The sequence below is a fragment of the Polistes canadensis genome, unplaced genomic scaffold, assembly GCF_001313835.1.
Source record: "Polistes canadensis isolate GaletaPanama2010 unplaced genomic scaffold, ASM131383v1 scaffold_34, whole genome shotgun sequence".
Classification (NCBI taxonomy): Eukaryota; Metazoa; Arthropoda; class Insecta; order Hymenoptera; family Vespidae; genus Polistes; species Polistes canadensis.
Window position 1 is genome coordinate 458,662 of NW_014569581.1, and position 27,058 is coordinate 485,719.

A 27,058-nucleotide genomic window follows, 5' to 3' on the forward strand; every position below is an offset into this window, starting at 1 on the left:
AACCTATTATTCTTCTTATCTCTAATATGCTTTTTTCTACGTAAGATTAAATATTGTTTTTTTATTAAAAATAATTGAAAATATTTTTATTATATGTATAATATAATGTTTAAAATTTTTTAATTACAATTATTCTTTTGAAGAAAATGTTATTTTGAACTTCCGATAGTTCGAGAAAATTCCGTCGAAGCAGATGGAACGTTCCATTGTTACTTACTTTCCATCATTAAAAAATGGCGATAACGCTCTATTTTATACATCGTTCGAGAGTTTGGAAATTCGAGATTCTTGTAAACACTAAAGAACTAGAAAATTTTGCAACCCTTCACCGCAGGTAGAACTGTTGATAGTAAATTAACAAAAAAAAAGGAGGAACTTTTATTTAATTGTTGATTCTCAATTTTAGATAAACTTAGATAGTCATTTATTTATTTTTTTCAGAAATTGAGACACGACAATAATTTATTGATAACCCTGACCTATCATCAATTAAGAAATTAGATCAATATTTACAACAAGAAAATCAATTGTCAATATTTAACGAATCTCTTTTTAAAATAGAATAGAAAATAAGTTCATGTGTATCAAATTTATTGTGCTTTGTAATTAAATGGCAATATTATACGAAAAAAAGTGAATTTAAATTAAATCAATGAATGAACTCGGTCATTTTCAAATGATTATTTTTCCCAATAACATTTGAACCGAGACCTTTGGATAAATTAGAGACGACCAATAAAATAATTGTAAATGAAAAGTAAATAAGACGCGATGCATGGTGTAATAGATTAATATTGTAAGGAAAAACAAGAAGAAAAGAAGTGTTAAATGATAAGAGGTTTTTTGAATTGAGCGCCATCTGATATTATGGCTCTCGGACTACTCCCATTCTCAAAGGAGTACATCGACATGAACCTCTCCGTAGTTTGTTTGCGTTCATCGGCTGTATGTATGAATTTGGTAGTGTTCGCAGGTTACAATAAAGCAGATAATTTTTCAATTAAAGTTGACTTAAGATTGGAATCGTAGTGCAGTGTGCGAAAACGAATTATCGCCGGATACGGAATCCATAACTGTTTAATGGATCCGACTATCGGTTGGTATCAACCAGAGCAGTTCGGCCCTGCTAAGGACTTATGGTTACACATTTGGGAAGCTGAGAAAGGTCTCGATATCTTAACCCTGAAGAACGATTCGTCGTCAAACGTAATGGGCGTTAAGATGCAGCAGGATTTTATAGCTTTTGATTCGGTCAACAATCGTACGGTGGCGAGTGGTCAGCAAAATACTTGCAATAGTTATTATAACCCATCACGTAGGAAAGGTGATAATCGTGCTAGTACCTACGGCATGAACTACAATTATGATGCTTTGGTCGGAGAATACGGTGGATGCCCGTGGCGTGTGCCTAATAAACATTATTCTAAAGGAGTTATTGGGTAAGCATGCTATTCACTTTTCTAATCCTTACTCATTATGTTATTTTTACTATATTCCTATACTCGCATAGAAGCTTTGTCCATATGGGTATTATAAGGTTAGGTATACGTTCCCATTATCATTTACTCTCTCTCAATATTTCAACTAATTATTGCGACTCTCTCTTTCTCGAAAATATTGCAATACGACTGGAGAGGTCTGACCAACCGATCGATCGATTTCATACTTCCACAACTAATCCCCATGTTTTACTGTTTACTTATTATTACTATTAAAACGAATTGTGTGTGGCAAGCAGGAAGATTTAAACCATGCTGCTCTGCATCTTCTCGGATATTGTTACATAATAGAATATTTATGGAATCTGGAATTAATGATTGGTTGAAATACTTATTCGTTTAAACTAACTTCTATTATATTTAATATTCTCTCTTTTTTTATATTAAAAAAAAAAAAAAAAAATTATTTATATAAACTTTAATTTTTAAGCGATCATTTATTTAACCAAGAAAATATACTACTAAATTATTTTATATGAAAAATTTACAATACGATTTTATATTACCAAATGATACGAATTGATATTTCAATAATTAACATTTTTATTTTTAAAACTAATGATAATAAATTAAAAAAAAAGAAAAATACATACAAACATACGAATAAAAATAAAAAAGCATTGTATATTATATTACACTTGAATATTAGAAAATATTAAACGTGTAAAAAATTAATACATTGAATTTGTTGTTATTACGATGCAAAAATACAAAGAATAATATATTTTCAAGAAGAATAAAGTAAATTTTACTTTAGCAAAGTATGTAAATAATATTTTCTTATCTAGGTTACACGAAGAAATAGAAGATTTCTTCTCGTACATGTGTCCATCTAATGAAGAACATACTTTAAGAATACGAGTAGTTAAACGTATAGAACAAGTAATATATGATCTTTGGCCGGATTCAAAAGTTGAAGTGTTTGGAAGTTTTCGAACAGGTCTATATTTACCCACTAGGTATGTACTATAATTAAATTTTTATCATTGATCTATTTCGATCTATGAATTATAAAAAAAAAGCAATATTCTTATATTTATTCTGCATCTATCATTGAAATTAAAATATTTGCAACATATAAGTCGATGATTATCTTTTTCATGATTTAATCATAGCTTTAAAACAAAACAATGTTTACAGTGACATAGATTTAGTTGTAATTGGAATGTGGACAAATCTTCCATTGCGTACATTGGAACGTGCTTTATTAGATCAAAACATTGCTGAGCCATCTTCAATAAAAGTTTTGGATAAAGCCAGCGTTCCAATAGTCAAACTAACTGATAAGGAGACAGAAATAAAAGTAGACATTAGTTTTAACATGAATAATGGTGTAAAATCGGCTGAGTTGATAAACTCTTTTAAAAGACGGTTTCCTGTACTAGAAAAGCTTGTTATGGTACTAAAACAGTTTTTGTTACAAAGAGATCTTAATGAAGTATTTACTGGTGGTATTTCTTCATACAGTTTGATACTTATGACCATCAGTTTTCTACAAGTGAGTTTATATAGTCTAAGTAACCATGTATATATACATATATATAAAATAACATCTGTGTTAAATAAATTGATTACTCATGTAATCAATTTTAAGGGAATATATAATAAAGAATATTTTTTTAGTTACATCCTAGGCAGAATGCTTATTGCTCAAGTTCTAATCTAGGAGTATTGCTGATTGAATTTTTGGAACTCTATGGTAGGAAATTCAATTATGTTAAAACAGGCATTCGAGTTAAGGATGGTGGTACTTACATATCTAAAGAAGAGGTAACAAATATTTATAATTTTTTTACTGCAAAATAAATACTATGTTTCAATAAAAAATAATATATTATAACATCATAATTAAATTAATAATAATTAAATTAAAATAATAATAATTATTTTTTACTTATTGATTATTCACATATTACAATGTAACTTGTAATATTGTTTTTTCTTTTTTGTGAAAATATTTTTGAATATTTAATAAATTATAGGTTCAACGAGACATGATAGATGGACATCGACCTTCTTTATTATGCATAGAAGATCCACTTACACCTGGTAATGACATAGGCCGTAGTAGTTATGGTGCTCTGTATGTAAAAGATGCATTCGATTGGGCATATTATGTTCTTTCTCAGGCAGTCAGTCCTTTAAATATTCTAGTTAATGATGCAAATAAAGTAAGGTAAGGTTGAATTAGATTATAATAGAGGTTACACATATAGCTCTCTATTGTATTTACTTTGTATGTAAAAAATCTGCAATTTTTATATAATTTCAAATGAAAAATAAGATAAAATAAAATAAATATTATATCTTTATTGTATACAGTATATTAGGAAGAATAATTCGTGTGACAGATGAAGTAATAGAATATCGTAGATGGATCAAGGAAACATTCCCGGTACCGCTAAGTGAGGTGGACTCGCTGTCTAGTTCGACTGGATCCGATGCATCCACCCTTTCAGCACCGGCCAGTGATACGGTAAATTTGTTTATTGTTTGCTTATTGCTAAAAGTATTATTTTCCTTAATAAGATATAGAATATAATAATAAATTTGTTATTAGTATATACGATAAGATTGTGTATCTTTTTACTTTAAAGGATTCCGAATGTAGTCGTGGGAATTCACCTAATACAGGTGGAAAAGGAGAGGAGAATACTAAAGAGAGACATGTATATAATAATCAACAAGCTCATCATCATTCTAATTGGAAGAAACCTTTTAAAGGAACTTCTCATTGTACGTAAACTTGTTATATGTAATAAAAAAGAAAAAAAAATTATATTTAATGGTAGAATTAAATCATTATGTAAAAATATTATTTTTGAAACAGTAAATCATCAGCACAGTTCCAGGGGAAATTATCGTGGTATAAATAATAATATTGGTGGACAGAATAAAATAAAACATAATCTTCATAGTAATGGTAGTCATAACAATAGCACTAGTCACAGTCCAAATTCAAGACCACACACATTGAAGAGGAAGAAACAATGCGTGGCGCAGCGTGGCCCGGGAGATTGTGTACGGTGATGAATTGTGCAAAGTAATTTTGAACAATGTTAAAAAATATCACTTAAGACACGAGTTTAATATTTATGATCGTGTGATATAAAAGCGACAGCAAATCATTTTTGTCACATATAAACTAAATCAATCTGTCGCGACATCATTCTCGTAAGTTTTCTCCATTCAGTCTGCAGAAGGGGTTAAATATTTACAATTAAGCATTTGCAATTCGAATACGATATTATTCTTGACAGTACAAAAGATACCCCTGAAGTAGCTATATTTTTCATTTTCCAAGAATTAATATTTCACTCCTGTACGACAGAGCTTGTGTACCAAAGACGCGCGTACAGAATTGTAATATAATTCTAATTAGGCTAGGTACAATTTTCTTTGCATTAATTGCACATATTGCACATAAAAGTATAAAGAAAAAGAAAAAAGAAAAAAAATAATAACATAACAATATTTTGTTAAATATTGTTTCTCTAGCATTACACACACTTATTGCCACCTTTGAATAGCAATTGTGTTCATACCCGGTTTAAAAAAGGAAAAAAAAAGGAAAAAGAAAAGAAAACACTCATTGTAATACATTTATATATATATATAATACGATTGATATTCACGAGTATTAGTTGCGATAAATTTTTCTTAAAAATTTCACAAAACTGTAAAACAACTTGCTCTTGTAGTTATGATAAAGACTTAGTTTTCTATATGAAACTATATTCTTATAATAAGCGAGGGTAAGAAAAAAAATGGTGATATTGGGACTTATCTAATGTAAATATTGTAATATACATAATCAAACATAGAAAAATAAGTCTAACAGTTATCTACTAAACTTTTTTATTTTGTATGTACCTAAAAAAACTAGTGTTTGTTACAGTAATAATATTACAGTAATATTTAATGTACATGTGAGAGTCCGCATTCGTGGAGTAAAAAAAAAAGAAAGAAAGAAAAAAAGAAAAAAGGAAAAAGAAAAAAAAAATAATAATAATAATAGTAATAATATTAATGAACTTCATTTTGTAATATAATTCCGATGTAATAATGATTATTTAGTATATTTTTTGGATTTTATTGAAATTATAAGTTCGTGAATGGGTAAATACAAAAATTTTTATCAAAGTATTTAAGAAAAGAAAAAGAAATAAAATAAGAATTGTGCATAACTATTATAGCAATCTGCTTTCAATTTTTGTAGTATTTTCTTGAAAAAAAAAAAAAAAAAAAAAAAAAAAAAAAAAACAAAAAAAAAACAAACAAAAAAAATAACGCAATTTTTGCAGATGTATTTATTTTGTATACAGCTTGTCTGATTTCTTAACAATGTTTGATATCTTTTTATATCCCCCCCAACAACAATATTGTATTACTCTTCAATAAAAAGACGGTATATGTCAGCACCACACAAAAAGAAGGAACAAATCAATCATCAGTTATGCTACACTGCATTTAGCGAAAATAAAAAAAAATTAATTATGTAGGAATGACAATATGCGAAAAAGCCTTGATATAATTTTAAATTCAAACGATTATGCTTGAGAATTGTTCTGTATTTATTTTTACTATTGAATGACATTCCAGTAATTAATAAGTTTTAAAATCGCCCTAAAAACTTCATAAGTTGTCCATTTTTTACAGCATTCAATTTAGGTGCTAATATATTAGAAATAAATTAATTTTTTATATACAACTTTCTCTATATCATCACAAGTTTTATCTCACAGTTATTTATTTATATTCATTTTAAAACTCAATAATATTGAAGTTTTTTTTTTAATATATATCTATTTATATACATATTGTCTAATTCAATGTTTTATTATCATTTAATTACATCTACAAGTTAATTATGTTCTAGATAAGTAATTAAAATATTAATTATTTATTGAAATAATGTTTAAACTTAAATATTTTATGTTGTCTAAATCCGTAATCATGTTGAAAATTTTCAATCTAAACCTTAGAATTTATTCTCGTCCATTCAAAATATTAGAATTTTTATCATCGTCTATGAAAATATAGTAGAAAATAAACTATAGAGCAATCTTTCAAATGCAACGATATATTTTTATTGCATGTATATTTATTTGTTAATTTATATTTAGTATAATAATAAAAAAATATGTATTGAGATGTAAAGAGAAAATCCTGTGGTTTTAAAGTATTTATTTAAACTTTCTCAGAGAGACAGTTTGTACATGGAACGTTTACATTATGATACTGTACAATTGCATTCTTGTCTACATACTTATTTAAATATAATTTACATATTACTTATATTTTGAAGGTAATCCTGTAATGGGATTCATTTCGACTTTTAGTATACGATCTAATTGAGCAAGTTGATGCTCTTCATCGAATGATTCTGGTAGGGGTGGGTATACTAAAATAAAAAATGAATATTTATCTTATCCATAATACCCGCATTACATATGCACAAAGTAGTAATAGAAATATATTAAGAACACATAGAATAGTATTTTACCGAATTTTTTGTAGAACATAAAATACCATATAGAGACAGCTGCAATAGCTAAACTGTATCCTAACATGAGTTTCCACTCTCCCGTAGGTGCGTCAATTTCTGCAAAAGTAGAACAAAAACTGGCACGATACAATGCCTTTTTTTCTTCTATCGTAAGCTTTTTCCAATCTCCCTTTTCTTTTTCTCTCAAAGCCTAGATGAATAATATTAATATGTATAACTTATAAATAAAGTATAAAAATTCTAATTTTCATTTTGATAAATATAAATACCAGCACATCTGGAGTATTAGCCCTAAAACGAACTGCGGGCATTGGAAAATCAGTACGATCTATATATGAAAGACCGTTATTATGTCCAGGACCGACAATATCTCTGTTACCGATAGTAGCTAAATCATTTTGCAAGTTCCTTGTAAATTGCTTATTACTTTGACGCAAGCAAGCTAGAATAGCACGGCTATTCATTAAGTTATTCATCTTTTACTGCAACAATTATTGAAAACATATGAAAATTTCATATTTTATTGCAATGTAAAATTTGTAATACACAAATTAATAGAACACTTATTTTCTATATACTCTTAGTATTATTTGCTCTTTGCTGTAACAAAAATTGTCTACAATGATTTTAACAAAAAAGAATTAAAACTTCTAAGTAAAATGATTTTACACAGGTGATTTAAAAAATTAATTTATTGTTGACAAAAGATTATTATTAAATAATTATTTATTAAATTCTGATTTTTTGTTAAATAAGTACTAAATTAAATATCAAAACAATACAAATAGACAATATGCAATTTTATTAAAAAGTATGCAATTTGAAGACAGATTGTCGAAAAAAGTTTATAACTGTTCAAATTGTTTAAATTATAATATATTTCATTTACACTGTGTTTCTTATGTTGTTACACTCTTAAACACATATGATAAATTTTGAAAATACGTAAAATCTTACGTGAATATATATGCAGAAAGTTAGATAACATTTAAATAACTGTTAAAATAAAACGAAAATATCGACTACATAAAACTATAAATTAATCGAAAACTCTTCTAAAATAATAATTCAAAAACATTCGAATAGAAGTCATTTTAGAAAAACATCTTATTCTAAACTGAAATTAAATATCGATGACTTACTGGTAACACTTCCACAATGCAACCAAAAATGGCCGTCGACAAGACGATTAGGTCATTCCCCAACTATACTTGTAGAGATTGTGAGGAAAAGTTTACAAGTTCCATAGATATTCCGAGGATAGTCTAGAATAGCGTTTTATAGTTCAAATATAATCGATGAAGTAACATTAATATATATATATATATATATGTACATATATATATCATGTAACGAGGGTTGATTTTTATTGGTTGTTGGATTTCAGAATCGTTTCTATTGGTGGATTCATCAATAAGGCTAATATGACAATTTAGTCCTAAATTTTACGATAAATTCAAAATAGAAAAGAAATTAAATTTGTAAAATTGTAAATATTGTAATGTAATAGTATTACAATATAGTATTTAACACATATTTATAATATAATATAATATAAATATCAGATGTCTAGAGAGAGAATTTAATTCGATAAATGTAACGTAGATGGCGCAGTGATAAACGTTGTGATACGGTACACTTGTTCCAGTTTTCTTTGAATGCTTGTAAATTTGGGTTAAACTTTGTTTTCTTCTGTGTGCATATTGAACAAATTTAGCTATATAATTAAAAAAACATGGAAAAATATTCGGATAAACGTTCGGATAAATATTCAGACAGATATTTCGATAGATATTCGGATAGACGTTCAGATAGACATTCAGATAGACGTTCGGAGAGACGTTCAGATAGGCGTTTGGAAAGACGTTCAGATAAACATTCGGATAAATATTCAGATAGACATTCGGATAAATATTCAGACAAACATTCAGAAAGAAGACCAGAGAAACATTCAGAAAGAAAAACCGCAACAGAAACAATGCCAGAGAATCGGAAGAGGACTCATGATCTCCTAACAGCAAAAACAGGAGGTGCCTACATACCACCAGCTAAACTGCGCATGATGCAAGCAAATATCACTGACAAGTCTGGTGCTGCTTATCAACGTATTGCATGGGAAGCATTAAAGAAATCTATTCATGGTTGTATTAACAAAGTTAATGTAAGCAATATTGGTCTTATAACAAGGGAACTTTTAAGAGAAAATATTGTTAGAGGAAGAGGTTTGTTGGCTCGTTCTATTATACAAGCTCAAGCAGCTTCTCCAACTTTCACTCCTGTTTATGCAGCACTTACAGCTATTATTAACTCTAAATTTCCTAATATCGGGGAACTCATATTAAAGCGTCTTATTATACAGTTTAAGCGTGGTTTTCGTAGAAATGACAAACCTCTCTGTATATCATCTGGAACATTTGTCGCGCATCTTTTGAATCAACGCGTGGCACACGAAATTTTACCTCTAGAGATTTTGACGTTACTCGTCGAGACACCAACGGATGATTCCGTAGAAGTTGCCATAGCGTTCTTGAAAGAATGTGGTATGAAGTTAACAGAAGTATCTCGTAAAGGTATTGAAGCTATTTTTGAAATGTTGAGAAATATATTGCACGAGGGTCAATTGGATAAGCGTGTACAATATATGATTGAAGTCATGTTTCAAATTCGAAAGGATGGCTTTAAAGATCACCCAGCAGTTCCTCAAGAATTAGATCTTGTAGAAGAAGAAAATCAATTCACGCATCTCATACAATTAGATGAAGCAATAGATTCGCAAGACATTTTAAATGTTTTCAAGTTTGACAGTGATTATGTGGCTAATGAAGAAAAATATAAACAATTGAGCAACGAAATTCTTGGTTCGGACGACAGTGATTCTGAAGGCAGTGAAAATGAGGAAGGAAGTTCCGACGAAGAAGATAGCAATGCTGAGAATACCGAAGAAAAAGAAGGTGTTATTGTAGACAATACAGAAACTAATTTAACCGCTCTTAGAAGAACTATTTATTTGACTATACATTCTTCGCTCGATTTTGAAGAATGTGCCCATAAATTAATGAAAATGCAGCTTAAGCCAGGGCAAGAAATAGAACTTTGTCATATGTTTCTAGATTGTTGCGCAGAAATGCGTACGTACGAAAAATTTTTTGGATTGTTAGCAGGACGATTTTGTGCCATTAACAAAATTTATGTTACACCTTTTGAACAAATTTTTCAAGATTCTTATCATACAATACATCGATTAGATACTAATAAGTTAAGGAACGTATCCAAATTCTTTGCTCATTTGTTATTTACCGATTCTATATCATGGGAAGTATTGTCGTGTATAAAATTAAACGAAGAAGATACTACCAGTTCTAATAGAATATTTATTAAAATATTATTCCAAGAACTTTCCGAATACATGGGTCTTTCAAAACTTAATCAAAGAGTTAAAGATGTAACATTACAAGAAGCTTTCAGTGGATTATTTCCCAGAGATAATCCAAAAAATACACGCTTTGCTATTAATTTTTTTACATCTATTGGTTTAGGTGGTTTAACGGATGACTTGAGAGAACATCTCAAATCGTGATTATAAATTCGTTATTAAATGTAAATATAATGATTTCATGTTATATAAATCCTAATCTGTAATGCAGAGATATAGGAATTGTAATGTAAATCAGTAAATATTAAGAAGGGCTTATTTTTTCTTTTACAATTAAATAAAAAAATGTTTAATTACTCATTGAATCTAGTAATAAGTTATAGGATTTTATAATTACAACTCGCGATCAGGATATATTGTATTAAATCATTTTATTTTTGAAATAACAAATAAATCAATAAATTCTCATAAAAAATACTGTAGCAGAATTCCATTTAAAAAAAATACCACCAACACGTTCATGTACACCATTTTTCGATCATTTCTGAAAACCAGGAACGTTCTTACTTACCGGCTAATAAGTTAAATTATTACAAAGAATCAAAAAATACAGTACATAGAAGCTCACAAGTCCATTTTTTTCCTAATCAGATTCATCTTAGTTACTACCACGAAGCCTATATACAAGGAGGACGATTGCGTTGTTATAAATGTGTCTACGTATATACACTATGAGAGGATAATTTCTATTGCCATTAGAGAGCGCGTCGATTTGACGGATCAGATTTTTCAAATATATATAGTTGTACCTTTAACTTAGGAAAAAAATAGATAAATATGTCGACGAAGCAAATAAAAAATTATAAACTAAAGAAAATGGAATAATTGGTTATGATATCACAAAGTCAAGAAAAAATAACAATAGCATACAAAAAATGTTGATAAATCATCCTATATATCTATAAAAAAATTGTGAAATGGAATCAATTTATCTTTAACTCAATTAGTATAAAAATGAATAATACTGCATGTAAAATGTAATTGTCAATTAACTTAGACAGTTAACCACAATATATAAAACCAGAATAAAGAGTTTAAATTAAGTTAATTTATTAATTAATAAAATTTGATTTTTTTGTTTAAAGGAATTACAATCAATTAACACCAGGCCTTTATTTCCCACATAAATTGAAACCATGAAGCTGCATTGTTCGTTGATTTAATTTTATAGCGTCGCTTAAAGCTACTTCATCGAGCAGTAAAGTACCTATGAAATGGAAAAAAATAATGTCTATCAATATATGTGTTATTCGGAATATGACATTGTAAGTGTTTACGAAGCTAATGAGAAGACTAAAAAGTGATAAATACAATTATCAAAGGAAAGAAGAGCAGTAGCAAAGGCCGGTAAGATAGAACGAACTAAGAAGCAGATTAATTACTGAAAAATTATCTCCAGTAGCTTGTTACTATTATTAGTATTTTCAGCAAGTATTTTATCATAAAGCATTAGTGTGGTTTAGTTGTTAATTTGCAAGTATGTTTTGTAATAATTATTAGTTCTACGATTTGCTGTGACACGCCAAATGACACAAATGACATTAGGTATACCCCTTTTCTTGTAAACTTCCATGCGAGAACCTTTCAATAAAAAGGTTTCAAAGAGAGCTTTGGAAAAACCAAAAGCGCTATCTAATTTCTGGATGTATTTCTGGAGGGTATCTTTACAGGATAAAGGTAAAATTTGTCTAGATCTCAGACTTTCGTAAACGGGCGCACTTTTAATTCTTATTAAAAGACACTCGTATATACACACCCAATAGTATATCTTCTTTGTTTGCAATTGTTTAATTTAGCTGCAGCAAAACATGCTCTGACGGTTTCTTGTTAAATTGGCGGTAGAGTCGGAAGCATCAGTACATTTTTCTCTTTCTTCTTCGATGGTTTGTTTCAGAGTTTCATTCTAAACAATCAATCGGTAGTATATACTCAATGGTAGTAAATATTGTTGTAATATTGTATTTTTCATTTTTTTATTTCAATTTTGATTATTTCTTATTATATATTTTCTTATACATGGGTAAAAGGTTAGGTAAAGAAACGAATTTAAGGTATAACTGTATACTTTAAAATTTATTCGTTTTATTTGTTTGGTAGTATATAAATACAATTATATGTACATAAATTTCATATTCATTTAAATTATGCGATCGTTATTCATTATATTTGACTTTAAATGATGATTATATTTTATTGTAAAATAAAATGTCATTTATTACAAGTAAAGGCTGCGTTTAAATTAAGGCGCGATTCTATTGACTGTTTTGGAAGTCTTTCTACATTTATAGTCAATGCTTTAACTATGTTTTTACCTCATGTGACCAGGCATTAAAGTTGTGATTACATCAAATATGTATAATCTACATACTTTTTAAAACAGTGATAGATTTTGGATATCGTGATTATTTTGTTTCTATTTACAAGTACTAATTATAAATTACAAATAGAGAAGAATAATTGTTATTGCAGCTTTGTTCAAAATAAAATCTCATCATTTATTAAATTCTGATATATACTGTAATATATAGAAAACGATTTCGTTTAGATGTGATAATTTTGTGTAAAATTTCTACTCCTGATATGAAATATAAAATATTACTAACGACATAAAAATAGTGATCGAAGGAAGAACAATTTCAATTAATAATTAATAGCGATTGACACGCGCGTTCAACTGGCAACATGGCGAACGTGTAAACAGAGGTAGTCAATTCAACTGGTTTAATATCATTGTATGGTTAATAAGAAAAGTACAATTTTCTTAATTGCATTTCGTAATTTGATTCATTAAAGATGAATATTTAATATTCGAATTCAAATTTAAATTTGAAATTATATTGTGCATTTTACATCTTTGTATAATTCCATTATATATTTCAGATTCTTTTAAAAAAATTGTTTATGATTGAAAAATTAAATTATTAAATAATTGATACACAATAGTATCATGATGTTATATGCAAATAAGTTAAGTGTTTTTATAAAGATTCACGTTCAGTACAGCGATACAAACTTTGTTAAGTAAATGAATAATGTAAATTGTTTTATTCATCTGTACTTTATTGATTTTATATACAAAATTATAAAAAGTGCAATAAATGTACAAAGGATAACAAAGTGCTGTACTGTAAAGTGTAATGAGTGGATCTGGTTTTCGAGAACAGGGCATTGAACCACGGAGTATTCATCCAAATGGCCCAATTGGTGCTTATCGTGGGACCTGTTCATCTCACCCTCGTTTTAATCATCCCCGTTTACTCCATAATAGATTACCGACACCAGAGAATTGGTCAGGAAGATCAAAGCACGATTTACGTTTTCCCTCTTGGAGCAATGCTAAATTTCAACGTCCCATATTTCGTGGTGTATCCCATTTTCGTCATCATGGCAGAGGATGGGGTACGATTCATAGAGAAAATTTACGTTTTCCTGATTCTAATAGATCATCCATCGTGCCATATTCCTCAAATCATAATAAACATGGTGGAAGCATTAAAACAATGTCTATGCAAAAGTTACACGATGAAGATCAATCAAAAAATATTAAACGTAATCAATGTTTACAATCAATTCCTTTACTTGGATCTGAGGAAGAACGTCAAAAGAAAATCACTGAGACTGCAGTTCGATTAAAAGAAAAATTATCTATCATTACCAACGAAGATATTACTAATCTTTGGCGAGATGATCTGTCTATAGTATCATCGTCTAACATAAAAGACAAAATTATACTTAAGTTAGGGGATGAACAGCCTGAACTTAATCGTTCTTTTAATAATTTTAAAGATTTAGATAAGATTGACTCGGACAATGTGAAGTCTGATAAAAATGATGACATTAATGAAGCTAGAAATGGATTTAATTTTATACATGACAATGTCAATGAAGTAAGAAATAGTATTAAAGGTGTTGATACGACAGATATTGAAGGAAACATTCTAAGCGATGAATCTATGACGATTATTAATGATAAGATTGTAACAGAAAGTAAATCGCAAAAAGATAATGATAAAAAATCACAAGAAGACGCCAATTCTCCACATCGTACGTCTATTACTTTGTCAAATATTTCAGAAGTATGTAACACAGAATTAACGAACTCTTTGCAAGGAAATACAGGAAAAATAAATATGTTACAAACTCGAAATGTTCAACAATCTGATAATACTCAAATACATGATCATGAATTAAATGCAAAATATGTGAATACATCATTACACTGTCAATCAGAATATCCTAATTCTGATGATATGCAGAAATCTCATTGGAAAGCATCAAAATATCAAACAAACTCATTTCGTAGAAAACCATTTGAATCAAGATGGTCACATAGAAATCATAGATACGTGTATAATAGATCACAGAATGAATCAACAAGATTTAATCCGCATGCATCGTCATTGCATTTGCATAGAAATATAACGCCTTTAAAACAAGATTCACAATATAATGTATTATCTTCGTTTGATATAAACAGATCTCAATCACAATTTCCTACAACGTCAAATTTAATGCATAATAAGGATAATTTGCAGACTACTTCATGCGTAGATCATAGTACTTTACCTTTTATACCTGTTAACATTTCTTCAAGTCAAGAAGATATTTTGCAAACAGTGTCAGTTTTTAATTCATGGGAGTCATCTACTGCATTAAGTTACAATCCACATAAAGAGCAAATAATGAATATACCAAATTTTAATCCTCAACAACCACCACCAAATTTTAATAATCAAAAAGGTACATTACCATTATCTTCTGTATTCGATCAACATCTTTTGCCACAAAATCAGTCAAATTCGACAATACATGCGCTTAATCCTTTGCAAACAAGTGCAATTTCAGTAAGTTCTACAGATTTATATTGCCCTGTAAATTGTACCACATCATCAAGTACTGCATTGGTACAAGCTACAACTTTTTCTACAATATCACAAATAAGTATACCATCATCTTCGAGTCTTTTATCAACTGCTCCAATCAACTTCTCCCCAAAATTAATTCATACAGCACCTATACAAATGACATCTTATGAAGTAACATCACCTGCAACAATAAGCAAAGCTGAACATCAAGCATTGCTTTATAACAAGGCATTAGATTCTGCTCCAATTTCCAATTCAGATAATAAAATTAAGGATGAATTTCAAGAGATACAAGAAGCAGCAATGCAGTTTGCAAAACAAGCTACGAATATAAAAGATGATATAAATATTAATACCGAATCTGAGCAACCCCTATCTATTGGAATTCCTTCACTAAATACATCTGTAAAACAACAAAATGTTAGTGATGTATTGCCATCTTTTACACAAATACATGAAAATATTAATAAGGAAAAGGAACAGTTGGATCAACATTGTAATAAGTTTACTAAAATAACTTTAAAAGAACGAGTAATAACTGAATTTCACGGATCATCTAATTTTGAACATGAAAAACAATTAAATCAAAATGATAATGTTGAAGAAAGTGGTCTTGTAGATAAACAGATTCGACCAAAAGTCATGTTTCATTTAAATCCTAAGTTAAACAAAATAAATAAGCAAGGAAAACAGCTTCAGAGAATTGAAGATGACGAGAGAGAACAGTATAGTTCTCCAGCAAATGATTTCCATCAAATATATTCAAAAGAATATTCCAATCAAAAGATTGAAGAGTGTGCTAATCAAATGATTAGAAGTAATCAAGATAGAACTTCGAAACATATTATAGAAGTAAAAGACATTGACACAATTAATAGTCTTATTGATGAATCACAAAGGTCTTATTTGGAGTCTCGAATTTCTGTAACTTCTGATAATTCTACCATACAAAGACCTCAAGATGTTATAAAAAAAAGAAAGAAAGTAGAATCTCCTCCGTCTGAATCTTCATGGAAAAATAGAATTATCAGTCGTTTTTTAAAAATGAGTAAAAATGATATTCGTAACATGATAAATAATTCTAGTCTTCGAAAGTTTAATATTGCCATGAAACATCTTGTCAAAGAAAAAAAATCATTATTGTCATTAGAGATGCGAAACACTGAAGATGAAAAAATTAAAAGTTATGATAGACAAGAATTCATGGATCAGTTAAATGCAATGCTAGATCCAGCAGCTATCGTTGATATCACTAATTTACCTACAGATTTTATCCATCATTTAAGTGAAGTATTACAACTTGATGTCAAGCCACTAGAATCAAATGAAAATATTTTTAATTACACTAATGATTGTCAAAATAATAATTCACATGTATTTTCTAATGAAGAAGAAATATTAAACAATAATATTGTTTCAGAAAATATTCATTTAGAAGAAATAAATGACAGGACACAAGCGGAATACAATAATCAATCAAAAGACGGGGATAATATAGTCTCATCTTCTATCATTGCAGAGTCAAATATTAACGATAGTAATATAGCTCCAATTGTAAATTCATCTAAAACCAATGATAACAGGATATTAAACTCTAATGAAATATTTTCGAAGACACTACTGGAAAATAATGATCCACAAATTGATCATTTTACCAATAATGTATATGTAGCAGAGAAAGATATTACACGAAAAGACATTGAGAAAAGAAAACAACATTCATTGTTCGATGCGACTGATTTAGATGATATACTTTCAACTGTTAGTACAAAAGCATCAGGCGAATCCAAATCAATAAATTCAGAAGAAAAATCAAAGTCTACAATAAAAACAAATAAAACATGTGATGAAATAACAAAAACCTCAATACCCACTGATCAACTTATATCGGTAAATACTACATCATTTATTTCCAAACCAAAGATTTTGGATTCTACCAAACAACATGAATGTAATTCAGGAAATGAATATATATCGAAGTTTGAAAGATATAATAGATGGTGGACTAGAAAAGAACGAGATGAACCAGACGCCTTTAGAAACCTTACGAAGGAAGAATGGGAGGCAAAACATGGAAAAAAGATGAAGAGTTTAACATCAAATTCTTCCAAATTACAAACAAGTAGATATAGCGATAATACAAATTTAACAAATAAAACATATAATAAAACTTCCAATTCTAAAAATTATTCATCTCCGCGCTCATTTAAAACGAATAAAAGTTCTTTCAGTCGGAAAACTGTGTTTTGCAAGAAAGAATCCAAAAAGGATAATGTAGAAAATGATCGTAATACGAGCAGTTCAAGTCCAAGTGAGACTGATGATACTGATAGCACAAGTAGTGATGATAGAACACCATCGGATGTAGCTAAACTTCTGAAGGTAATTAAAGAAAAAGAAAAGATAGCTAAAAATAAATCATTAAATGAGACAATAAGAGATGAAGTAACAGCTGAAATTCATCGTAAATGGAATGCGGAAGATAGAAAAAGAAAATATCATAAAAAGGATAAAAGAAGGAAAGAAAAAAAATTAAAATATAGGGAAGAAAGAAAAAAAAGAAAAAAGAAAATATCTGAAAGCAGTTCTAATTCTGATAACAATCAACTTGGTACACATAATCTACTTACAGAAATGGAAATTAAGAAAGAAACTAACGTTAAAGAAGAATTCGATGTTGCCATAGAAGAAGGCTCCGAATCTACTTTACAGATAGTAAATAATACATGCTCTGATAAGCTGGAAACAGTAAAAACCTTAACGGATAAAAAAATAATGTTGGAAAATGTAGATAAATGTACAATAAAAGAGAGTAATAGAATTACACTGATCCCTACAATAATACAACTAAAACCACAATTACAATTAATTCCAGAAACATTAAAATCTGTAGAAGAAACGGAATTTATGAAAAATACAGCCAAAATAGTCTTGAATGCGAAATATCATGAACAAAATAAAGCACCTGCATTGAATAATGAAAATATATCCGAAATAAATGAAGATTCTGAGTGTCCAAATAATATATTAACAAATGTTATAGAAACAGAGCACACGGTTCTTAATAATAATGATAATACAACGAAGAACATAACTAATACATCCATTGTAAAGGAACAAAGTGGTAAGGAGCAAATTCTTCATGTAAAAAAAGAAGCATTATCAATTATTCCTATAGTTCACGAATCAAATAGAGAAAAGTTAATAGATAATAAAGCAACATCTAAAAAGATAGATATAAAGGCATATAAAGCACGTAAATTACAACGAAAAATGAAAAATGAAGAAAAAATAAATGAGGAAAAAGCAGTAATAAGTAATAAACATGCAATAAATAATGACACGTTTAATGATAGTTTCTCCAAGTCGATAATAGAGGAAAAACAGAAACCAGATACTTACGTTTCACTAAAAATTATGCCTTATACAAATTTGAAAGATACAAATTCTATTACACAAACAAATAAGATATCTAGAGATTCTACTAAATTTAAAAATATTAAATCAGAAGGAAGTAGGGAATTAAAATTAAGAAAAGAAAAATTAGAGAAGAATAAAAAGAAAATTGAAATAAAAAAGAAAATAAAAGAAACAAAAGAAATATCAAGTGCCAATCAAGAAAAAATAAATAATACTTCTGATGTTTTAAAATCGTTAAACAATGAAGTTGAAAAGAATCAGGTGGATGTTCCCAGTGGTAAACATGAAAATGTACAATTTATTACTGATCATTTATTACTAACAAAAAATACAGAATCTTCAGTAGAGAAAGTTTCTATTCAAAATGAGGAAATTTCTGTTAATTATATTATACCGTCGACAAGTGAATTAAAAGAAACTTTAAGTGAAAAAAATAAGAACATTAATAATGACTTTAATAATACTAAACCAGTAGACAAAGAAAAATATATAGAAACATCAGAAATAAATATTCCAACAAAAGGCACATTAAATAACATCCAAACTAAAAACACAAACAAAAATAATAATTTATCTACTGCCAAATACGATTCAAATAACTTGAAATTCGGAAAAAGAGCCATATCTACTTCCAACGAAATATCTGTGGAACCAGAAATATGTAACTTTATTAATACTGAAGAGATTAATTCGCCAAAAAATGAAAATAAGAAGCAGGCCCAAGGACCTTGGAATTTAACAGAATTTAATGAAAATGTAACAAATTTAGAAAAAGAAGTATTGCCAAAAAATAAAAGCGTAGAATCTAAAATTGTTGAAAGTGTGTCCAATTGTGTAGAATCTTCTGTTGATTTTCAATTGAATAAATGTTTTGAACTAGATGAATCACAAAAGAATATGAAAATATCAAATAATAGCACAAGTATTACTAATATAAATGTAATTCCTCAAAGCAAACAAGGTAGAATTCTAGAAGAAGACACTGCAATAGTGAATCAGATTAATCAAAATTTATTAGAGAATCAGAACAATCTTAATATTGGAAAGAATATAATAAATTCTACTTCAAACATTTATGACGAAATGATTCATTCAATAAAAAGTAAATTAAAATCACCTGAAAGTACTAGTAGTCCATTTAAAGGATTTGTTGCAGACTCTGTTGAACCCAATAGCTATCAACACATATTGCATTTAGAGACACAAAGTACAGTCATTCCTGTCAAAGATAATGCTATAGAAGATGAAAGTAAACAATTGCAATCATCTTCTAATGATAAATTTAATCGTCATAATTTAAGTTATCAAGATACTTTATATAATAATATTTCTTCTGAAAGTAGTCTTAAAGATTCTTTAAATACAGTTCAACAATTAAATAAAGATGAAGGAGAATCATCTCATGGGAAAGATTTTAGGATGAACGACAGTACAACAACTATCTTAAGCAATAATTTTAATTTATTAAACAATAAAGATCAAATGAAAGAAATGATAAATAAAAGATATTCACATAAATATGCTGAAAATTCTAAAACAAATGAGAAAAATACAAATAGGTTTAAACAGTCTGAATACTCTGTGGAAAATAACGAATCTATGCAATCAGTAAATGTTGACAAAAATACTCACGATGTATCCAATAAGCGAGATAAAATATTTGCCGGTTTATATGAATGTGAAGATAATGCAGTAATGGAAAAGCCAGATATTGATATTGTAAAAGATTCTTTAGTTAAACAAAAACGATCACATAAAAAAGAAATTTCAGATTTTATATCTACATCAGACATGAATAATACAATAGATTCTTCATTCAGTAACATATCAAATGAAACTTTGAATAATATAATCAATACTGACACTGATTCATCTTTAGCTTCGCCAATTAATAGCAACACAATTGGAAATAATAACGCTAATATGCTAAACCAGGATATTGCAGATTTTGTTACTAATATAGACTCCTGTAATAAAGAAAGCATAAATGACAATAATTCACACTTAAATAATGATACTTATACTAATTTGAATTATAATTCAACTCTGTATGCTTCAGAAAGACTTCGGAAATCATTCATACACCATATACCAAAGAAGTTAAAAGTTCCGACGAAAGCTTCTTTGAAAGAATGTACAAATATTACTACAATTATGGATTGTGTCAAAGAACCTTTGAAATTTACAAATTCTAATTTAACAGAACATGAGTGTGAAAATCAGAACATAGATCATTTTATAACTGATCAGGTATCTCAGAAAAAAAATATTGATAATGCAATTCTCAATTCGGAGCAAAATAAATCTTCTCAAGATGTACATGTTGCATATGTATCTGATAATAAAGATTTGCATCAATGTTCAGATGTAAATGTATTATCTCAAACTGTTCTGAATAAAACAAAAACAATACACGATGAAACTTTGATTCCATCTAGTCATACTATTTTTATTAAAGAATTAATAGATAGTAACAAAGTATATAATCCTACTGTTCAATCAGAAAGAATGAAAGAAACAAATAGACCGATAACAGATACAATACGGAACTATGCTGACACAAATAAAATTGATGAGGGCCTAAATAAGACTTCTTGCATTGATACACAAAAGCAAGGACAAACGAATAATACTTTGCATGTTACAAATAAAAATATAAAAGAAGAAATAATGGCTAGAATGATAGATATAGACGTGGAAATTCATAAATTAATGACAGAAAAAATGACTTTATATCAAATGCTAGAAAACGATTCCTTATTATTAAATAAGTTTCCATTAACTAACAATTTAGGATTAGAAACGAATAGAGACAAAACATTAATAAGACTTCATACGTCCCCTACTTTAACATCACATACAATGCAAAATATGGAGCTAAGCTCTGTGTCTGAAATGATTCAAGATGAAATAGAGCCAAGAATTATAAATATTGATGAAAATAAAGAAAAATCTTTAATAACAGAAGAAAATATAAATTGCACAGGAAAAATTTCATCTCATAATCCTAAAGATAGATTATTATCAGAATGCAGTGGAAGCTCACAATCATTACCGATATGTAAGGATGAAAGGAAAATACAAGAAAATAATAAAGTACTATCTGAAAATCAACTTCAATCGACTGAAAATCTGGATACATATAATTCTATAAGAAAAACCTCAAGTAATGTAACAAAAAGTACTTCATTAGAGAGTATACCATATATCGAAAAAGAGAAACATCTTTGCATGTCACCGATTAGTATCACAAAATCATATAAAGAAAATCAACAAATAAAAGTTACGTCACATAAAGAAAAGCAAAAGTTAGAATTTTTTGAAGCACCTAAAAATAATTCAACGCAAGCATCCTTAATATATTCTGATGATAGTACTTGGGGATCTTTTGCACAATTATCTGAAAATATGGAAGAGAAGAAACATAACACTGGTCTTGCTCTTTTAGAGGAAACATATAAACGAGAAATAGCAGAAAATCGGAAATTAAAAGCAAATGCACGTAAAAAGAAAAAGAAGGAACTGAATAAATTCTTGAAAAGTGTAAATTATTTAACACCCGAAGAAGAAGAAATTCCTTTGAATACATTGTATATTAAAAAACTGCAACAAAAACGAGACCTACTTGATTCATTGGATGACAAGAAAGAAAATTCGACTATTGATAACTATGAAAATTCATTTCAATTCGAAAAGATTTTGGAACATGCAATAGAGGTAATAAATGCTGTTGCAGAGGATAGAGTAAAAGACTTATATGAGGAAAAAAATGAAGAAAATGGGAATGAAAATTTAAGCACATCGTCAAATAAAATAAGGCAAAATGAAGATAAAAAATACTTTACAAAACCTTTACAGAATTCGAATTCGAATGAAGAGGAACCTATTTGCTCTTCATTAAGTTATGATCAAAAGCAAAATTCTATTAAACATTCATTAAATATTACAGACGAAAATGTAATTCAGCAAAAACAAACAGAAGAAGAAAAGAATGCAATTAAAGACATTGAAGTACAATCTACTGCAGTTTCTTGTAATAATCAAGACGGGAATTTTGCTATAATGAATATGTCAATTGATGGAGATATTAGTCAAAAGAAAACTTCTTTGATCGATGAAACGTTCACTACTACTCATTTTAATATACCTGTTCTTATAGAAGCTAATCAATTAAATGTTTCAAATGAAAAATTGAATAAGGATCAGAGTAATCATACATTACAAAAAATTGTAATATCTGAGAATAGAAATAATTCTACGGAAGCTATAGATAAGAGTTTAAAAGGATCTGATAAGAAAGAAGATTGTTTAGTAAATCAGAATACTACTGTTAATAACTCAATATTTGAAAAACTTAAATATAATAGTAAAACAGAAGAAAATATTAAACAAGTCACAGAAGATAAAGGAATGAAGATACCAAAAATCGTATACGAAACGGATGAAATTACTTCAAATATACCTCAAATTAGTAATATTCAAGATAATAAAACATTCAAATGTAAAATCAGTAATAAAAATGCTTCAGTACATAAGAATTCAAAGTCTATAGAGGATAATATAAAGCATTTAAAACATGATGATACTAATTCAAATGAAGGAAGAACAGATTTATCTATGGCTCTATGTAATACAAAAAATATATCTCCAATGCATCAAGAACTCGAGAATACATTATCTAATGTGAAACGTAATCGTAAGTTTCACAAGTTAGAAAGTAATAAAGATACAAAATTTACTAAACCTGTAGAAGATGAATCATCCATCAAATATCAGTCGTTCATATTAAAAGAGAATATAATCGAACGGTTTTCACCTAATGTTGATTCTCAAGTATTAACACCTAAAATAAAAAATATTGCAGTTAAAAGAAAAGTGCATAACCAATCAGAAATGATAAATTGCAAAGTAAGATTAGTTGATGTATTTAAATCAAATTTATATCAACACACACGAGACAAATTTAAATCTTATATACCTATTTACAAATCTGCTGCAATAGAGGATACAATAAATTCTGCACATTTTGCTACATCATCTAAAACAAATTCTTTGATTATAGAAACAAATAAATCAAAAGATATAAGAAAAGTTAAAAATATATCTGGCAATGTGCAAGAAAAAACTTCGACTTTATGTCAGAATCAAGTAATAAAAACACACAATATTTTGGATAATAAAAAAGAATTAAAATTTTATCCTAAAGTAAATCCATTACTTGATGATGAACATTTATCTTTGGAATCTAATAACGAAGGCATATCAGTAACATCAATAAAAGCTGTTCCTTCAATTATGAAGATGTTACCACAACAAAATGAAGAACTCGACATTGCAATTCTAGAAGAAAGAAAAAAAGATGGTCATTGTAGATCTATAGTAAATTTACATCATGATGAGGAAACACCATTATTAGATGAAATAAGAGAAAATGAACAGCCATTGAAAACACAATATATAGCTCATAAAGGGCCTATATTAGATATTAAGGTAAAAATAAAAATTAGACGATTTTTCTTGTATTTTTTAGATAGCTTTTCAACAATTTGTGTGAACTAATAATATAATAATATTATTTATTTTAGGTATTTGGTGATACATTTCTAGCAGCCAGCGAAGATGGTTCAATATATAGATACAGTCAAAAATCTAATGAAATATTGAATATTTATAAAGGTCATAGATCAGCAGTTACGTGTATGTACATCCACGAAATCAGTAGCCTTGATTATACAAATAATTGGGTATATTCAGGATCTTTGGATGGAACTTTACGTTGTTACAATGTTAAGGTAAATGTAGCAAGAAGAAGGATTAATCATTTTTCATTTGTTATATATTTTATTGTTTCTTTTACTTTAGACCGGCACACAACTTAATAATATTGCAAATGTTGGAAGTCCTGTTCAGTGTATGGATCAAGCTTGGGGTATAATCTTTATTGGTACTAAATCAGGTCATGTTTCTCGTTTTCATATAAAGGTTTGTAAGAAGATGAATGTTTAATTTCATTTAATTTCAGTTTGATAAATGTGTAACTCTCTATTGTGTAATGATACGAAAAATAATATATTGTGATAACATTAATTTTTTATATTATAGTTTAATGCTATAAAAGGTGATAGCATACAATTTTCTGACAAATCAGTACTAGCTTTGAAAGCTACAAATGAAGGTCCACGAAGAGTTCTTATTGTAGCATCGCGTAATCAACCAATAACAATACGAGACGCACAGAATGGATTGTTTCTTCGGACAATTTGTGGACAAAAAAATCATACAGTGTATAGTTTAATGCAAAATAACAATTTGATTTATTGCGGTACAAGTAGTACCTCGATACTTGTTTTTGATTTCACTGTTAGTATATAGAATTTTTAATTGTACGCAATATACTATATGACAAGTGAAATTATTATATTTATTTTTCTTATAGAATGGAGAACAAAGAGCACGATATGATGCAGGTGTAGGTATCGTTTGTATGCGCCTCTATCATAAGCTTTTATTTGCTGGCTGTTATGATGGAAACATATATGTTTTTGATATTCAGGTAACAAATGATATTATTTTAAATTTTTTTGACTATTTAAATAACGTTATATTTATTTACAATTATATGTAAAATACGTAAAATATTTGGTGTATGAATTGTTGGATTATTTCTTTTTATAGGATCATAAACTAGCTTGTAGTATACCTGGACCAGGAAATATGTTACTAAGTATGGAAGTTGTTGACAATAAGGTATTTAAAAAGTTTGAAAATAATATTAATATTTTGTAGATGTTTAAATTATTGGTTTTTGTTTTTATATATTACTTGTACAGCTATAGACTTGACATATAAATAAATAAAAAGATATGATAGAATAAATTGATTATAGATCATAGCCGGTAGTAAAGACAAACGCCTGCAAACGTGGCAAATACCGAAGCAATTACAAGTGGTATCACGTGAAATGACATAACAAGTATGAATTGCACATAAGTCTAGTCTCATATTGAGGAAATACACAAATACCTCCAAGAGTATTGATAGTATTGGTCTATAATTTACTTCTTTGAAGCTAATCTACAGAACTTGATATAAGTTAAATTACATACGCGCATATTATATGTTTAATTAAAATTATAAAGGGCATAGCCAAAACCAAAAACTTTTCAGCAAAATTTTTTCTTTTAGTAAGGATACTTAAAAAATATCACATTCAACAACTCGCTGGCGGCATTTTCTATAATCTTACTTGGCTATGCTCTCTTTATGTTCGTAGAAAGATAGAGTACACATTGACTGCACATAATTATATTTATAAGTAAATTTGTACAGAAATTAAATAATATATATACTATAGATATAAGATTAGTCAATCCAAGAAATTAAACAAATCTCTATTCTTTAAAAATATAAAGAAAAAAAAAAAATTCTTATATTTAATTGACATATATTGATATGTAATGATGGCTGATATTGACGTAATAGTAACTAATTAAATTACTATAAGTTAATATGATATGGGAAATAAACCTCAAGTGCCTTGTGCACATTAGGAAATTTTTGTTTTCTCAAAATGAGACTATTTTTGTTATTTTTTTTTTCATATGAATACTTCTTCAAAATTACAAAAATTATGCTTTATATTTTTACACAGAAATATGCGCATACAGGGGGATTGAAAATCTATTTTATACATTAGATATTTTTATAAAAAATCATTTTATTTTCTTTACACTTCATTTAAGGATTAAATAATACTTGATTAAAAAATAATTTTGTTTTGAGTTATAACATATTTTGAAAACGTAAATTTGAAGAATTTCTAACATGTAATCGCTACTATAATAAATAGCTTTTATATATTAAGTATTGTAACATTAGATCCAATATATTAATGTTCACAGAAAGCAATTTTTATTTCACTGATCATACATGACTTGTATATGATTCTGACGTTACTAGGAAAATTTGTTCAAATGTTATTTTATTACTATTAGAAATTAAAGAGCTTTTCGTATTTCTGTATGCAACATTGTTCCAAACTATGATAAAATTTTAGTGCGTATCAAGCATAATTCATTTAGTTTTGTTTAATTTTATGAAGAACATTATAAAAAAGAAAGTAATATGTCCTGTTTTACTCAGACTAGCGAATAGAAACTGTACTATTGTGAGCATTTGTTCTATATATTGTGATATTGCTTTTTTTATTAAGTTTTATATATAAAAACGCATTACTTTATTATTTGTTTGGTAAAATATAACTATTTATATTATGATATGCTGTGTTTTATGTCGATGCACTTCTTACACAATAGAACAAATTGTACTTATA

At 28.0% G+C, this 27,058-nt stretch overlaps 4 protein-coding genes and 1 long non-coding RNA gene across 5 annotated transcripts; 3 read left to right on the top strand and 2 right to left on the bottom strand.

The window, feature by feature from the left end:
* The first annotated feature begins 241 nt into the window (after positions 1-241).
* Positions 242-5,502, top strand: LOC106784430 (non-canonical poly(A) RNA polymerase PAPD5-like). The gene is made up of 9 exons (XM_014743946.1): positions 242-334; positions 442-1,439; positions 2,288-2,458; positions 2,640-2,997; positions 3,123-3,269; positions 3,482-3,675; positions 3,822-3,975; positions 4,097-4,235; positions 4,330-5,502. Exons 2-9 carry the CDS (start codon positions 1,081-1,083, stop codon positions 4,527-4,529), a joined length of 1,722 nt encoding a protein of 573 aa, XP_014599432.1. The 5' UTR covers positions 242-334; positions 442-1,080; the 3' UTR covers positions 4,530-5,502.
* A 1,167-nt stretch (positions 5,503-6,669) lies between these two features.
* On the bottom strand, positions 6,670-8,326 carry LOC106784431. The gene is made up of 4 exons (XM_014743947.1): positions 8,151-8,326; positions 7,278-7,490; positions 7,006-7,198; positions 6,670-6,903 (listed from the first exon to the last, which is right to left on the bottom strand). Exons 2-4 carry the CDS (start codon positions 7,482-7,484, stop codon positions 6,791-6,793), a joined length of 513 nt encoding a protein of 170 aa, XP_014599433.1. The 5' UTR covers positions 7,485-7,490; positions 8,151-8,326; the 3' UTR covers positions 6,670-6,790.
* A 306-nt stretch (positions 8,327-8,632) lies between these two features.
* LOC106784388 (pre-mRNA-splicing factor CWC22 homolog) lies at positions 8,633-10,858 on the top strand. Its single transcript, XM_014743863.1, has one exon. The coding sequence runs from the start codon at positions 8,744-8,746 to the stop codon at positions 10,583-10,585; it is 1,842 nt and encodes a 613-aa protein (XP_014599349.1). The 5' UTR covers positions 8,633-8,743; the 3' UTR covers positions 10,586-10,858.
* Positions 10,859-11,510: 652 nt separating this feature from the next.
* Positions 11,511-12,571, bottom strand: LOC106784390. Its single transcript, XR_001381412.1, has 2 exons — positions 12,198-12,571; positions 11,511-11,648 (listed from the first exon to the last, which is right to left on the bottom strand). It is a non-coding gene; the product is annotated as an uncharacterized LOC106784390 (long non-coding RNA).
* A 97-nt stretch (positions 12,572-12,668) lies between these two features.
* Positions 12,669-26,994, top strand: LOC106784386 (putative histone-lysine N-methyltransferase 1). The gene is made up of 8 exons (XM_014743860.1): positions 12,669-13,144; positions 13,322-24,216; positions 24,312-24,518; positions 24,589-24,708; positions 24,829-25,086; positions 25,163-25,279; positions 25,402-25,473; positions 25,613-26,994. Exons 2-8 carry the CDS (start codon positions 13,579-13,581, stop codon positions 25,694-25,696), a joined length of 11,496 nt encoding a protein of 3,831 aa, XP_014599346.1. The 5' UTR covers positions 12,669-13,144; positions 13,322-13,578; the 3' UTR covers positions 25,697-26,994.
* Positions 26,995-27,058: the final 64 nt, after the last annotated feature.